The sequence below is a fragment of the Pan troglodytes genome, chromosome 6 (genome assembly GCF_028858775.2).
Source record: "Pan troglodytes isolate AG18354 chromosome 6, NHGRI_mPanTro3-v2.0_pri, whole genome shotgun sequence".
In the NCBI taxonomy this organism is placed as follows: domain Eukaryota; kingdom Metazoa; phylum Chordata; class Mammalia; order Primates; family Hominidae; genus Pan; species Pan troglodytes.
Genome location: NC_072404.2, coordinates 53,600,371 through 53,617,762, shown reverse-complemented (window position 1 = coordinate 53,617,762; position 17,392 = coordinate 53,600,371). Strand labels below are relative to the sequence as shown.

At 40.3% G+C, this 17,392-nt stretch overlaps 1 protein-coding gene across 3 annotated transcripts in view; it reads left to right on the top strand.

Moving 5' to 3' along the window:
* Positions 1–17,392, top strand: part of PKD1L1 (polycystin 1 like 1, transient receptor potential channel interacting) — a 193,538-nt gene that overhangs the window by 171,871 nt on the left and 4,275 nt on the right. For all 3 annotated transcript variants that reach the window (XM_016945694.4, XM_016945696.4, XM_016945695.4), the window contains 2 exons: positions 540–710; positions 5,963–5,998. In XM_016945694.4, the coding sequence (XP_016801183.4) occupies positions 540–710; positions 5,963–5,998 (207 nt within the window). The remainder of the gene's footprint in view (positions 1–539; positions 711–5,962; positions 5,999–17,392) is intronic.

The following is a 17,392-nucleotide window of genomic DNA, read 5'->3' as shown; positions in this document are numbered from 1 at the left end:
TTCTGGGAGATACAGTTCAAGTTGAGATTTGAATGGGGACACAACCAAACCATATCAGGTGATATTTAAGCATCATCCAGTAAGGTTCTGAAGGCAGTCATATGTAATCACGGTACTGTACATTTTGATAGGGCTTTATTCTCTGTCATGTGCTTCCCCATCCATTATTGCCTTATTTTTTAATAGTGCTCAATAAAGATTTATTAATCGAAGGGATGAAAGAATGACCTTATTTTCCCATAGCAGCATGATGCATTACTGCCTTTAAATCCATTCAATAGTTTTTTTTATGTAGGCATTATTAACTGTAGCATTTACATATATATCTGTATACGTACATTATTATTGAAGCAACTGAGATATAGAGATGTAAGAGTAGGCCCAGCACCCAGGTCTTCTAACTGCAGGCAGAGTCAGTATGTTTCCTAACATAGCCCAATACTGTCTACAGATGATACCCCTAAATGCTTCACATAATGAGGAAAGGGGGATAATGAGATTCTTGAATGCATTTACTAATCTAATTTTCTTCCCTTCAGAATTACTACTTGGATGAATTTGCAAATCTGTTAGACGAACTTCTGATGAAGATTAATGGTTTGTCCGACAGCCTACAACTCCCCCTTCTGGAAAAAACATCCAACAACACAGGGGAGGCAAGGACAGAAGAGAGTCCCTTAGTGGACATTTCTAGTTACCAAGCTGCTGAGGTAAGACCATGCAAAATTATTTATGTCAATTTTCTTCATAGCAATTTAAGTTCTAAAGGAGTTTTGGAATAGTTGTTTTTCCAAATTATAAGGTCCATTTGCATAAATATTCTTTAGATATCATACTGCTGATAAGATATGCTCTGGCCAGAACTAAAGAACCACTTAAAAATTTAAAGTGCATGATGTGACTTCCAGTTTAAAATGGTAGCATAAGTATCTGTCTGCCCCTTATTTCTGATTACAACTGAAATCAACAAGGAGACTGAGAAACAGAAATGGAAACTCAATCTTCCCAGAAACAAAAAAAACCCAGAAATCTATGGCCCAGAATGTGACCAGTAATCTCAAGAATGGATGCCAAGAACAGTAAAACTTAGACCAAAAGGAGAAAGGATGCTACCATTTCCAAGAGCACACAGAATTCTCCAAGTTAGACGGTGTATCTGGAGGAGCCAACAAAGGCCCCTGGTTTGGAAGAATAGATTATAGAGCACTAAAGAGTTTAAGGAATCTCCCTGAGACCTAATGCCACAGAGTTCCTGGAACATAGGACTGAAGGACAAAACGTGCAGGAAGCCGTCTTTGTAGGAAGCTGTTTGTTGATGTGGCTGCCTAGGGGAGGAACTATTGGTGGTTCACAGACCTAGAGTCACACTACTTGCAAACTATAGAAAAATCAACACCAATAGACACACCATGTGCCAGGTACACAGTGAAAAAGAAGGATGAGTGCCGTGCCCCAAAGATAAATAGCTTCCAGTGGTAACTTCCCTGAGATCCAGAGAGATACTCTGCTGGCCCAGAGCTGTCATGTTCACATGACTGAGTGGCAATGAAGGAGCTCTCTGAAGGCAGAGGAGAACATGAAGTACCTGCTATAAGCTCTCTGCCCCAGCCCTTCCCGGGCCCTAATTCACAACAACCCAGGGAAGAACACCGTTTATGAAAAGATGAACTTCCACATGTAGAGAGGAGTAGAAATAATAAAAGCAAATAATTATTGCATCTATGCAAATCTGCTTCAGGAAAAAGCAGTATGTAAAAATGACCAAAAGTGAAGATGAAGGGTATAACTTTGAAAACAATTGCCATCAACAGGTAAAAATTGTAACCGAGATGTTCTCCACACAAAAGGTTAAGTTAATGAGAAAAAAAAAATGTCTCTTTGAAATGACAGTTTGAAGCCAAGATGAAAGAACTCCAAGATGAAATAAAAAGACAGTGAATTAACAGAGTTGAGGAAAGAAATGGAAAAGAAAAAAATAAAGCAAATGGATTCACAGAAAAGAGAATAAACTATATGGATGACATATTTGGGAAAATTCCACAAGAGAAAAAAAGTTAAAATTGATTTTAGGAAAAGTAATACACATGGAAATCAGACCAGGAAGAATGTGCGTAAGACACGGAAAGGGTATCTATAATTAGTGTCTCCCCTAAAAAAGCCCAGAAAATTTGAACAGAAAAAAATATTTTAAAATATAATTTTAAAAGACTTTACTGGAAAAGAGATATACACCTATATATTTAAAAAGGAACTGTGTCCCAGGGAAGAAATGGATTCACATCTATTAAAACTAGAACATGGGTGGGTGTAGTGGCTCATGCCTATAATCCCAGCATCTGGGAGGCCAAGGCAGGAGGATCACTTGAGCCCAGGAGTTCAAGACCAGCCTGAGCAATATAGTGAAACCCCATCTCTCCAAAGAAAAAAACAAAAGCTGTGGTCCCAGTTACTCAGGAGGCTAAGATGGAAAGATTACTGGGGTCCAGGAGGTAGAAGCTGCAGTGAGGGGTGATCCAGCCTAGGTGACAGAGTGAGACCATGTCTCAAAAAAAAAAAACAGAAAACAGAAAAAATAAAAATAAAAAATAAAACACACCCTCATAAAGTCGCTGGACTTAAAAAAAGATAATCCTACTGACACCTAGATACCTCCTACCCCTGAAAATCAAGTCACCTCCAAGTGAGTTAAAATTATTTAAGTTATGGCCCAGTGCGGTGACTCACACCTGTAATCCCAGCACTCTGGGAGGCCGAGGCGGGCGGATCACGAGGTCAGGAGATCAAGACCATCCTGGCTAACACAGTGAAACCCTGTCTCTACTAAAAATACAAAAAAATTAGCCGGGTGTGGTGGCAGGCGCCTGTAGTCCCAGCTACTCGGGAGGCTGAGGAAGGAGAATGGCATGAACCCAGGAGGTGGAGCTTGCAGTGAGCCGAGATCGCGCCACTGCACCTCCAGCATGGGTGACAGAATGAGACTCCGTCTCAAAAAAAAAAAATTATTTATTTAGCAATTATTATTATTGTTTTAATCATAAAAAACTGTTTAAATGTGCATATGAAAATTGGGCAAATGATAGGAAAAACATAATTTTTAAGAAAAGAAAATGTAATGACCAATTTTGTAAAAAATAAAATAAAATTGGGTCAGGCGCAGTGGCTCACGCCCGTAATCCTAGCACTTCGGGAGGCCTAGGTGGGCGGATCACAAGGTCAGGAGATCGAGACCATCCTGGCTAACACAGTGAAACTCCGTCTCTACTAAAAATACAAAAAAATTAGCTGGGCGTCATGGCACGCGGCTGTAGTCCCAGCTACTCGGGAGGCTGAGGCAAGAGAATTGCTTGAACCTGGGAGGCAGAGGTTGCAATGAGCCGAGATCACACCACTGCACTCCAGCCTGGGCAACAGAGTGAGACTCTGCCTCAAAAATAAATAATAAATAAAATAAAATAGAGGATTTATACAGAGGAGAAAAAATGGATAGTATTTACTATATTTGTAACATAAAAATGAAAGAATTTAATTGAAAATTTTAGAAGAAAGATAATTGTATGTATTTATATTTAAACCATAAGGTATATATTGTTATTTTTGAATGATGGGATTAAAACGAAGGACAATATATACTGCTAATTAGTGCTTAGCAGAAAGCACTGACAGATGAAAACCCGTGGTATATAATGTGGAGCAACAACAAATAAAAGTAAACTAAGTATGTGTTCAGCTCAAATAGGAAAAATTCACAACACACACAAATATACACACAGACACACACACTAAGCAAAACAGAAGGAAAGAAGTTGAAAGAATGAAAGTATAATTTAATGAAATCAACAGCAAAATGAAGTAATCCAAGAGATGAATCTTTTTATGAACAATTAAATTGACAAATTATTGGCTAACGTATCTAAATATGATGAACAAAGTGAGTACAATTCATATACAAAATAAAAATGAGAAACAGAAAATAACCTTAAGGAAATTAAATAAATTATAAAATTTTGGAAGGAGAGAACAGTTATCATTGTTTATTATGCAACAAACTGACTTGAGTAGAGACAGAAATCTGAAACAGTATTTGAAGTTCTATCCCTCCAAAAGCACCAGTCCCAGATTGTTTCACAGAGAAAATACACCAAACTATTAAGAAGCATGTAAGTCCAGAACGATCTTCAAACTGTGCCACAGCAGAGACAGAAGAAAAGCTTCCGAATGTGTTTTTATGAAACAAGCAATTTATTGATCTAAAAACTGGACAAAAATATTCAAAATTAAAAATAAAACTACATGTCAGTCTTATTGATTTTTGATACCAAAAATCTAAATAAAACATTAACAAATAGAATCCAGCAGCAGATTAAGAAAATTATATCCCATGATCATATGAGTATTAAATCAGGATATAAATGTTTTAATATTAAAAATTTATTAATAGGCCAGGTGCGGTGGCTTACACCTGAAATCCCAGCACTTCGGGGGGCCGAGGTGGGCGGATCATGAGGTCAGGAGATCGAGACCATCCTGGCTCACACGGTGAAAACCCATCTCTACTAAAAATACAAAACAAATTAGCCGGGTATGGTGGTGGGCACCTGTATTCCCAGCTACTTGGAAGGCTGAGGCAGGAGAATGTCTTGAACCTGGGAGGCGGAGATTGCAGTGAGCCGAGATTGCACCACTGCACTCCAGCCTGGGCAACAGAACGAAACTCCATCTCAAAAAAAAATTAAAATTAAAATTAAAAAAAAATATATATATATATATATATAACTGGGCTGGGTGTGGTGGCTCACACCTGTAATCCCAGCACTTTGGGAGGCCAAGGCAGGTGGATCACTTGAGGCCAGGAGTTTGAGACCAGCCTGGCCAACAAAAATTAACCCGGCATGGTGCACACCTGTAATTCCCACTACTCAGGAGGCTGAGGCACGAGAATCTCTTGAACCTGGAAGGTGGAGGTTGCAGTGAGCAGAGATCGCACCACTGCATTTCCAGCCTGGGCAATAGAATAAATAAAATAAAAATATATGAATAAAATAAAAATAAATGAAATAAATAATAAATAAAAAAAGAATATATTAATAACCTTCACCAAACAGGGAGGAAGCTATCATTTTATTTTTTCCATGGCTGCATTTGATAAAATTCAACATTCATTCCTAAGTATTAAAACATATTCTTAATAAAAATGAAATCGATATTTAAAAAAATAGGAATATAGCTCAAGTTAAATGTCAGTATTATATTTAATAATACAACATCAGAGCCTTTACTACTAAGGTTAAGGACAAAAAGATTGTCAGTTCAAAAGTCCTACAACAGGCCGGACACAGTGGCTCCCGCCTACAATATAAGCACTTTAGGAGTCCGAGGCTAGAAGATCACTTGAGCCCAGGAGTTCGCGACCGGTCTGGGCAACATGATGAGATCTTGTCTGTACAAAAAATACAAAATTAGCCAGGTGTGGTGGCACACACCTCTAGTCCCAGCTACTTGGAAGGCTGAGGTGGGAGGATCACTTGAGCTCGGGAGGTCAAGGCTGCAGTGAGCCATGATTATGCCACTGCACTCCAGCCTGGGAAACAGAGTGAAAACCTGTCTCAAAAAGCAAATGAAAACAAAGTCCCACCACAGCATTTTAAAGGCGTATGGCTCATCTCTTTCCTATAAACCCACTTAATTTGTTTATATATTTTATAGCTCATATAGCTAGCAAGAACTTTAAATTTATAATATGGTCGAGCAGTCCTTTATATACACAACACACACTATTGTGAGTCCTTATACAGTTACAACACATAGTAATCTATACTAATTTCCTATGGCTGAGAAAAGAATTTCCCTCAAATGATGGTGGAGGCTTGTAGGTGCTGTCTTTGCCCTTATGACTTACTTTTCTTGTGTATGAGTGGGACGTTTTCAGCAGCAATGCAATCATAACTTTGGTTTCATTCCACAGGAAAACACAACGCTTTCTGGACTATCACTTTATGAGGTATTTATCAAAAGTATGTTTGGCAAAAAGTTAATGCTGACAAGGGTGGGTCTCTCTCACCTGGCTCCCAGGTGGGTTTCTGCCTGCAGAACTCAAGTTTCTGCAACATGAGTTTAGCTGGCCTCCCTGGGAAAGAACCAGGAATGTCATTGGTCTTGGAATAGGCCAAGCAAGCTGGACTTTACAGAACAGACCCTCTTTTGTGTGAGGGGATCTGAGGAAACAATTCGTTTGAATTTCCTAACTTCAAGGCATTTGTTTCTTCATCTTAACCATTAATAATTAAGATTTGTATCTTTATAAACTAGAAGGATTGGATGCCTGGAGCTATCAATAACCACCTACAAATCATATTGTTCTTTGTATTTTTAAAGTGACTCATGGCAACAAAATGCGGTGAGTTGCCAGCCCCCACCTTCTCCCCCTTGCCAGCTCAGCCCCCTTAATGGTTCTTGGCACTCTGTGGCCTCTCAGCTATGTAGCCTTGGACCCCAAAGAGAGCTCCCAGCCGGGGGCTGCTGCTGATTGGGCAGAAGGACCTCCGAGCTCTTGCCCTGCTCCCTGCTCAGGCCTCTTCTCTATTGCGATGACTCACCACTTTGCAGGAGCTGGCTAGGCCGCTAGTCAGTGGATGCAATTTAGAGATGTCAGAAGGGTTTTTCCTCCACATATTTTTCTCTTGATTTGCTTTTGTGAATACCATTGCAGCATAAGGCAGGAACATCCAGAGGGGAGCGCCTGACCTCAGGGCACAGAGTCTCTCCTAGAGGATTTTTGCCTTTATTTTTTTCAGTGTAATTCCTTAGCACCTACCTGCCAGGAGGAAGGTGAGATGTTTTTTATAACTGTGGAAAATCTGCATTCCCTTTCACATTTGGGGTCCCCAACACAATTTGTGAAGACTGGCGTGCCACAGTCCACAGCCACTCTTTTCAGCAAGGTTTGTGCTCTGAACTCTGCCGGTCAGTGTTACTTAGGAGCAGGAAGCCATCAAGAGGGTGAATTTTCTCTCAGCTTCTTCCCTTAACATGCCAGTTTGTAGAATAATGAGAAGATTTAGAATACTTAGCTTTTCCCAATGCGTTTACATAGCCCCCGTCACAGGTGACTGTCAAAGAAATTTACTGAGTTCCCTCAAATCTAGAAGTTTTTGTAGTTATAGTTAGGTTCTGTAAACTTACTGAATCTTCATTGACTTTGGTATTTTCTAACAGATGATGCAATGTATCTGAACACTAAGTTTGAATCCTTGAGGAAGAAACAGGCTAGAAGGGGCTTTTTAAAATGAAATATTGGCCAGGCATGGTGCCTCACACCTGTAATTCCAGAACTTTGGGAGGCCGAGGCAGGTGGATCACTTGAGGTAAGGAGTTCGAGACCAGCTTGGTCAACGTGGTGAAACCCCGTGCCTCCTAAAAATACAAAAATTAGCCGGCTGTGGTGATGGGCGCCTATAATCCCAGCTACTCAGGAGGCTGAGGCAGGAGAATTACTTGAACCCGGGAGGCAGAGGTTGCAGTGAGCCGAGATTGCACCATTGCACTCCAGCCTGGGCGACAGAGTGAGACTCTGTCTCAAAAAAAAAAAAAAAAAAGAAATATCAACTCGGCCTGAACATGCAGAAAGTATGATGCCCTAGAGATGCCCCAACTCCTGCTGATAAACATGGAGGTCAGGCAGGTCTGAGGGTTGAGCAACTGTGGAGTGATTCAGTTTTAACTACTGGCTGGGTGACTGTAGGAAAGCGACTTAACTTCTTCGTGTCTTTACATCCTACTCTGTAAAATGAGGACAGTAGTAGAGCCTCTCCCATGAGACCACTGAGAGAGGTAAAGGAGTTAAAGGAGTTTGTGTCTGCATGCTGTAAGTGCTGTCTATAGCTTTAACAGAGACTATTAACACTTTCACGTTTCATGCATTCCTCAAGTATTTTTGTGCCAGGCACAATTCTAGAGGCTGGGGATCCAAAGATGAACAACATTGACTTGAAAGTGAACTGTGTCCACTCAGAAAACATTATATTCCTGGAACTTGGAAAATACAAATCTCAAAATTATGGACAAAAACCTGAGCAACTTTTGTATCTACTTGGACCTATGTTATGATGTGTTTCTTCATGTGAAGCCGAGAGGGGTTGGTAAGGATGCAAACATCAAGTTCAAATGAGGTATGCTCAGGAAGAATGCACCCCATAGTTCCCAGACTTCATTCAGCATGTTAAGGACCAGTATATTCCTAGACTTAACTAAAAATGATCATTCTCACCTGCTCTCACATCCTGGTCCTGCCCTTGCTAGCTGAGTTCTCATGACTTTCTCTCCACCACTGTGGCTTCCACAGAGACCAGCACTCAGTAAATATTTAGTGAACTGATTATTGAGCAAAAAGAAGTGGTGGGTGATGTATATGGATAGAAAAGGGCAACTAATAAAGCAAGCATGGGAAAATGCTAATAGGTGGCTCTGGAAAGGGTAGCTGAGTGCTTCTGAATTACTCTTGTAACTTTCTTGTTAAGTTTAAAATTATTTCCAAGTGAAACGCTTTTAAAAAGAAGCTATTGTGGGTTGGGCGCAGTGGCTCATGTCTGTAATCCCAGCACTTTGGGAGGCTGAGATGGGCGGATCATCTGAGGTAAGGAGTTCGAGACCAGCCTGGCCAACATGGTGAAACCCCGTTTCTACTAAAAATACAAAAAATTAGCGGGCATAGTGGTGGGCGCCTGTAATCCCAGCTACTTGGGAGGCTGAGGCAGGAGAATCGCTTGAGCCTGGGAGATGGAGGTTGCAGTGAGCCGAGATAGCACCATTGCACTCTAGCTTGGGCAACAAGAGTGAAACTCCGTCTCAAAAAAAAAAAAAAAAAAAAAGAAGAAGCTATTGTATTACTCAAGTAAAGAGATGACAAAATGATAGGGTCATAGTTGTGAGATATGATTTGTTTTAATGGTTCTTATTGTTTTTTCTAAGCTTTTCTATGTTTCTAAGTATGTCTTGGAATTTTTCCCATGATGGACATCACAAGAAAAGCTAATTAAATTTAAAAGAACTAGATATGGCTTACAAATACTTAATATATTGGAAGTGGGAATAACTTAAAACCTAAAGAGAAATGTTGAAGCAGACAGCCTTCTGAAATGAATTCTCTCTGCTTTCATGGATTATACTAAGTCTTCCCAGGATGACTTCACAAGCAGGAATGTTTTTGTGGCTGCTGATTCATTCCTTCCTGGCAGACATAGCTCCAATGAAGTTGAAATATTATTGTTAATCCCTTTTATTTAGATGTGTGCTAGAATGGCACTCGAGGCACTAAGGATATAAACCAGGGCTTCTGTATGACTGTGAACACATAATTCATTTACTTGGGCCAAATTGTCTCCTAGCAGGGTTCAAGAAAGTTGAATTCTCGAGGACTAAAATACACTGTCAGCTGGCTTCTTTTTGAGGTTTCTATTTCAATTGGAGTCTTGCAAACTACAATTATTTCCCAAAAGAATATGTAAAATACTGCATTAGTTTGCTAGGGCTGCCATGACAAAGTGCCACAAACAGAAATTTATTCTCTTGTAGTCTGGAGGCCAGAAGTCCAAGGTCAGGGTGTCAGCAGGGCCACGCTCCCTCTGAAGGCCCTGGTGAAGGATCTGTTCCAGGCCTCTCTCCAGCTTCCCTTAGCTCCTTGGCTTGTGGCAGTGTAGTTCTCTTTTTTACAGGGCATTCTCCCTGGGTGTCCAAATTTTCTCTTTTTATAACACAATCATATTGGATTAGGACTGACCCTAATTACCTTATCTTAGCTTGATCATCAGCAAAATAAGGTCACATCCACCAGTGCCTTTTTTGTTCTAGAGGAAGAACAATTCAACCCAAAACAAATACATTTAAGCAAATGTAAATATTTGAAGAAAGTATTATAGTTTTCCATTAATTCTAGCTTTTTGAAAAATTTAGTTTCACTAATCTGACAAAACTAAAACAAAATACTCAAAAAATTAGCAAACTCTTCTTTTTTACTCTGTGTAGATCTTAATTTATAAATGCTTTTATAAGAATGATGTTTGTATGTTAGTACATGTTGATTATCATTAAAATTATAAAACAAGTAGATTATCTGAGTATTTGACTGTGGAAAAGATCAAGTAATAACAAAAGATGATTTTTTTTGCTATTTTAAATAATACTTTTAAATAGAAATGCCATTGGGTCTTCCCTAAAATACCATATAGCTATCAATGTATACTCCCAATGGCTTTCTAAGTTACAGAACGCAGGAATGTAGGAGAGCCTCTGAGGTCAGGAGCTCCTGTTGCCTCCTCCTCAGGTAAGTGACTCATTCTCAAGGGATAAAATCACGTAAGAATCCCCAAAGACATACCTCATCCATGTCACCAGCGCAACACCTTTAGTAAAGATCGAATCCATTTCCCCAGCGGTTTGGGAGTAAGTGTCTATCTTTGGTAAAATCTAGTACAGCAGTTCCCACTGGTTTTGCATTCTTAACTACGTCTTGAATAATTTATTACTCAACATATAGTTGAAAGGCTTGACAATTAATTGGTTTTAAGTAGGACCAAGGAGAAGAAAAATTAGAGCAGATTCAAGGGTTTCCCTATTCAAAGCCATGTTCACTCAACCACTATCCCAGTAGACTTTTCTTGAGGGGAAGACAGAGGGTCCAAGTTACAGCTAGCACACATGGGTATACCAATGTCATCATTCACTACACCAGTGTGGAGATTTATTCTATCTGATCTTCAGAATTCAAGTAAATATAGAATGAGGTTGTACAAATCTCTGGGACTGTAGGGAGGAACTCTTTTCTCATGGTGACCTTCTTCCTGGCTTCTCTTGCTAGTTTATAATCAATTTAAGTATTACTGAAATACTAGCCCTTGTCCTTGAAAAAGTAGAGACCTTAGGAAAGTTTTCTGCTGCAGTTGTCCTGAGTTGAATAATTTTCCAGAGATTTGGGCTTGCCACGGCCTCCTTGCAGTCTCTACTTTCATAAGTTATTGTGTTTTTTTTGACCAACATCCTGGTCCTGTTGCCAGGCAGAAGTAAGGAAATGTAACTATTAAAGTTTAGAAATATGCACTGACCTTTGAAGGACCTACAACACCCTGCACCCTGCAGAAGTTGAGGATCTTTTTTCAAAAGCTGCAGGTGACGTTATTTGTAACTCTCGTAGACAGCTGGTTTCTTGGATGGTGGGTCAGAGTGGAGAGGGGAGGAACTGGATGCCTTGCACAGAAGGTGGTTATACTATACTATGCAGCCACAGCAATCAACACCATGTGGTCCTGACAGAGGGGAAGAGACAAAGATCCTTGGAACAGAATAGATCCCAGGAATAGAGATCCCAGAATGGACTCACACAAATATGCCAAACTCATCTTGACAAAGGTGCTGAAGCAATTCATTGAAGGAAGAATAGCGTTTTTGACAATGTTACTGATGCAATTGAACATCCAAAAGCAAAAGAAAACAAAAAGAACTTGTACCTATACCTCATACCATATACAAAAGTAATTCAAAATGGATCATGAACAATGTTTTATGCAAAACATGAAACTGTCAAATTTGTGGGAGAAAAAAAACAGGAGAAAATCAGAAATTGGAACTTAAAAATTAAAAATTTTTGTTCTGGCTTGGTGTGGTAGCTCACACCTGTAATCCCAGCACTTTGGGAGGCTGAGGCGAGCGGATCACTAGGTCAGGAAATCGAGACCATCCTGGCTAACACAGTGAAACCCCGTCTCTACTAAAAATACAAAAAAATTAGCTGGGCGTGGTGGCAGGCTCCTGTAGTCCCAGCTACTTGGGAGGCTGAGGCAGGAGAATGGCATGAACCCAGGAGGTGGAGCTTGCAGTGAGCCAAGATCACGCCACTGCACTCCAGCCTGGGCAACAGAGTGAGACTCTGTCTCAAAAAAAAAAAAAAAAAAAAAAACCTTTTGTTCTGCAAGTGACTTTGTTGAGAGGATGGAAGGACAATCCACAGACTGGAGGGAAGTATTTACACACCACATGTTCAACAAAGAACTAGTATCTACAATATATAAAGAAGCCTCAGAATTCAACAGTAAAAATGTACATAATCTAATTAGAAAATGGACCCAAAAAATGAACAGACATTTCACTGAAGAAGATGTACAGATGGCAAACACATGAAAAGATGTGACTATCACTAGCCGTTAGGGAACTGGAAATTAAGACCATAATGATATATCACTACATACCTTAGAAAGACTAAAATAAAAAATAGTGACAACACCAAATGCTGGGAAGAATGCAGAGACCACATCACTCATACATGACTGATGGGAATGTAAAATGGTACAGCAACTATGGGAAATAGTTTGGCAGTTTCTTATAAAATGAAACATGAAAACTTATCGCCCAGAAATTATCTGGATCATAGATCCCAAACAAGTGAAGACTTAGGTTTACATAAAAACCTGCACATGAATGTTCACAGCAGCTTTATTTGTGACACCTCTGAACTGGAAATAGCTTTCACTGAGTGAATGGTTAAACAAACTGTGGTCCCTTCATATCATGGAATGCTACTAAGCAATAAAGACAAAAAGACTATTGATCCACACAGCCACCTGGGTGAATCTCCAGAGAATTATGCTGAGTGAGTGCAAAAAGCCAAACTCAAAAGGTTACATACTATATGATTCTATTTATATAACTTTTTTTTTTTTGAGATGGAGTCTTCTGTCGCCGAGACTGGAGTGCAGTGGTACAATCTCGGCTCACTGCAACCTCCACCTCCCGGGTTCAAGTGATTCTCATGCTTCAGCCTCCCAAGTAGCTGGGCCTACAGGTGCACACCACCACGCCTGGCTAATTTTTGTATTTTTAGTAGAGACGGGGTTTCACCATGTTGGCCAGGCTGGTCTCAAACTCCTGACCTCAAGCCATCCACCCACCTCAGCCTCCTAAAATGCTGGGATTACAGGCATGAGCCACAGCGCCAGGCCAATATAACATTCTTAAAATGACAAAATTATAGACAAGGGAAGCAGTTCGTGGTTGCCAGGAGTCAGGGATGAAAAGAAGGTGAGGAAGGAAGGAAGAAGGCTTAGGTGCATCTATAAAAGGACAGCAGAAGGGATCTTGGTGATGGAATGTTCTTTACGTTAATTGTATCAATGTCAATATCCTGGCTGGGATATTGTTTTGTAATTTTGCAAGATGTGACCATTGAGGAAAACCTGGTAAAAGGTACATAGGCGTGTTCTGTATTATGTCTTACAACTGTGTGTGAATCTACAGTTATCTCAAAGTAAAAAAAAAAATAATTAAAAAATAACGAGGTTGTTATAGCATACAAAATTACAATAAGTTGAAAATGGTATTAACTTAAAAACCAGTGCAAATATTAATTATTTTTCCTAGCAAACAAGAGAATAGTCTAGTCACAAATGTGCATAACAAGTGCTCTTTCTGGGCACCTCCTTTCTCCCACCCAGCCCATGGTTTATCCTTTCCCCAAGTGTCTTTTATAGATGAAAGCTCCAAAGCATGAAGGCATCTGAGCTTCTGCAGTATTTGGACATCCTGAATTGCTCAGATTTCTACCTAATGAGATTTTGGCCTCATCTGTGGGCCCCGCACCATATGTTCGCACTTTCTGCTGGACCAAAACCCAAATAGGGGTGGAGGGAAGAGCCTGTGTCATCTTAGACTCTGTAAAGGTGGAGCCATTCTCAGACGCTAAAAAAATCTGAGTTATTTGGGACAAGAGTAATATGTTTGTATCAGTAACCAAATATCTCCGTAGAGAATATCAGCAAGAAATGTGGGTGGAAGAGTAATTAGAGAATCTGACCAAGCCACAGAGATACAGGAGCTGAGCCTGAGTTATGGACTACTCCCACTGGTGGTATCATTGAGTTGGCTGACAACTTGCTCCTCAAAACACACCATGTTTCAGCATAATTTAACCACAAAAGTCTCATGAGCATTTTGAACAGCATCGTATCCCAGACAGAAATTGACAAAGGAAACTGAGTCTGCCAGTGGCTGCAAAAAGCTGTCCACACACACCACCTTGATAATTTGATCTCTGCTCTCAGGTGATGGGGCCTGCTTGATTAAAAACATGCAGCCATCTGACCTATTGGCAAGACATCTGCCATCAGCAGTGTCTGATTTCTTCCACTTTTGGATCCACATTTGCTGCTTAGCCTAAAAAATAAGTGGAAATGTCTGTGGCACTGGGCAGGGCACAGTGGTGTGTTTTTGGCATTTTTCAGAGCAGATAAATTACTTGAGTGAAGGGTAGGAAAGAATATGTTTTCAAAGACTTGAGATTCTCTCCATAGGACAAGAACTTCTAGTTTAGTTACTAATATAACAACCTGTTAGCTGAATATCATTTTTTAAAAATGATATGATCGCCAGTGTCTGTTCTATGGGCACAATTCTTTCCAGAATAAAAAGTTCTGCCTTGCATTTGAAGTAAGTCCAGTTCAAGAACAGCACTGCCTTTGAGGTCAGTGGGAAGTCAGTGTCCAAGCCTGTTCCTCAGCATGCTGGGTCAGAGAAGACATTCATGTGCTAAAGGCCAGTCCTGAAATTCAAATTCTTATGAGACTAAGAAACTCATACAAAGATGAGGATGACTTTTAAAATCATAAGTCTCCTGTATATCAGTAATACATAGTCTCATTTCAATTGCCCTTATCTCTATACTAGACTTAAGCACACTGGAAGTTGGTAAATCATAGGTCAAAGACCTTTACAGCAGATCAAATACAGGTGCATTATTGTTTGTAAGGGAAAATGTTTTCTTCATCTTCACCTGTTTGAGGGCTATAATACCTCCTTGATGAGCCACCAGGTCTGTATTATCTCCTCCATGTGACTCACTGGCGTTTCTTTATTCTAATCATGAGTGACTTCAACTGCTATTATTCTTTTGTTCTTTTGTTCCCTTCTGATGTTGAGCCATAACCTGCTCTGTAAACTCCACCAAATGGAAGGTCTTTGCCCCGGAGTCAAAATTAATCATTTAACCACTTCTCCACACGATAATCTCTCACACATGTGAAGAAGTGTTGTGTTCTTCCTCCTGCCTTGGCAGCCCTGGTGGTCTTCCTTCCCCAGCCTAAGCCCCATCAGCCCCCACTACCACCATCCTCCCATGATATGGCTTTGAGTCACCTCATCTGCTGGTTGGCTCCTTGTGATTCTCCTCTGGCCTTGTTTGTACTTCTTGTGTCTCCTCTTAATGATAAACAATAGTCCAGGAGTACCATGATTAGGAAAAATATGTGCTATGCTAAATGTTGATGGCTACCAGCATCCATCTCTGTCTGTCCCTCACTGCCCAAGCTTTGTCCAGGCCCCAGCTACTGCCCAGGCACTGACGCCACCTCTCCTGCAGCTCCTCACAGCCCCTATAGAGTGCAATGTGTCCTGCTTCTGAACTTGCTCCTGAAGGCATCAGGCATGTGCCTTTTCATGCTCTTTTTTCTTTCCCAAGTGTGAGTGATACCTGGAGCAAGATTAGAAGCCTTGTGCTGAAGATGACAGAGCTGCCTTTCTAGGATGAGAACTGTGCCAACTTCCCCCTTCTTATGTGAAAAATAAACCTGGATCCTGTTTTGCTCTGAGGAATCTGGGGGCTCTTTGTTATAGCAGCAGCATGGCTTTTACCTAACTAATTTCTCACACTTCACACTTGCCTTAGAAACTATACTTACACTAATGCAGCCCCCAATTATATGATTATTTATAACCTTTGACAATAGTTTTGACTGTAAATGATGTAAAACATGACCCTAATTGACTGAAACTGCAAGGAAATATGTTATCTACAAAACCAGAAGTTGAGAGGTAGGGTAGATGCCATCTCTGCATTCTGCTGTGTGCTGGCTTTGCCTCAGGATGGAGGACACCCTGCTTGGTTGCAGGATATCTGCTACAGGTCCAGGGATCACATCCAAAGATGAAACGTCCATGGAAGGAGGAGACCATCTCCCTTGGTCTTATCATTAGATATCAGGAAGCTTTTTCAGGAAGTCCCCAAGAATATTTTCCCTCAAACTCATTCCTAAATTGATCATGGTGAAATGGAATTATCATGATTAATTTAGACTAAACATTTGGGATAGTCAGAATTTAAGTGTCAGCCGGGCTTGGTGGCTCACACCTGTAATCCCAGCACTTTGGGAGTCTGAAGTGGACGGATCACTTGAGGCTAGGATTTCCAGGCCGGCCTGGCCAACATGGCAAAACCCCATCTCTACTAAAAATACAAAAATTAGTTGAATGTGGTGGCGCATGCTTGTAATCCCAGCTACTCAGGAAGCTGAGGCAGGAGAATTGATTGAACCTGGGAGGCGGATGTTGCAGTGACCCAAGATTGCACCACTGCACTCCAGCCTGCGTGACAGAGCCAGACTCCTTCTCAAAAATAAAATAAAAATAATAAAGAATTTAACTGTCAACCAGGAGGATCTTTGGAGGTCTCAACACCTCACTACCCATCCTTAAATTTTATTGCTGAGCAATGTCTTTGCTCCTGTACCTTTCTCTCCATAATGGTGCTATTTATTCCGTGGTCATAAATACAGTTCTTCATTATTATTCCTGTTAGACTTCCTATGTTTATCACAGCATTCCAGGTTGAATTGGATTCTGGCAACACTTATGTTCAACCTACCTCCCAGCTTCAAAACTGAATCCTATAATATTTATCAAATACCTACTACATTCTCAGCACTGGGGTATGAAGAAAAAAATTCCTCAGCCATCTCAAAATCCAGTAAAAGCAAATGAGCAAACAGGTGTGGAGATGCGCTAGGCTTGGGGCCAGGCTGTGTCAGCTGCTGGAGCAAATTAGGGTGCATCAGAGCTGGAGCTGAGAGACCTGGAGGAGAAATCCTCAAGGGAGAAGCAGCCAGTGACAATGGGGGACCCTGGGTTTTGTTTTTTTGTTACTGTTCTTGTAATGTCTTTATCTCATGTTAGTATCAGGATAACGCTGTCCTCCTAGAATAAATTTGGAAATATTCTCTCTGCTTCAGTTTTCCAGATGGGTTTGACTAGAATTGGAACTATTTCTTTCTTAAATGTTTGATAGAATTCACCAGAGATGCCATCTAGAATTGAAGTTTTTAATTAGAAACTTTTTAACTATGAATTCAATTTTTAAAGAAGTATAGGACTATACAGCTTATCTATTTCTTTTTGAGATAACTTTGGTAATGTGTATCATTAAGGAATTTTTCTATTTCATCTCAGCTGTGAAATGTATAGGAATAAGTTGTTCATAATATTTCCATTTTATCCTTTATCTGTAAAAAGTGTAGTGTTGTCACCTCTCTCATTCCTGATATTGGCAATTTGTGTCTTTGTTGTTGTTATTGAAAGACAACAT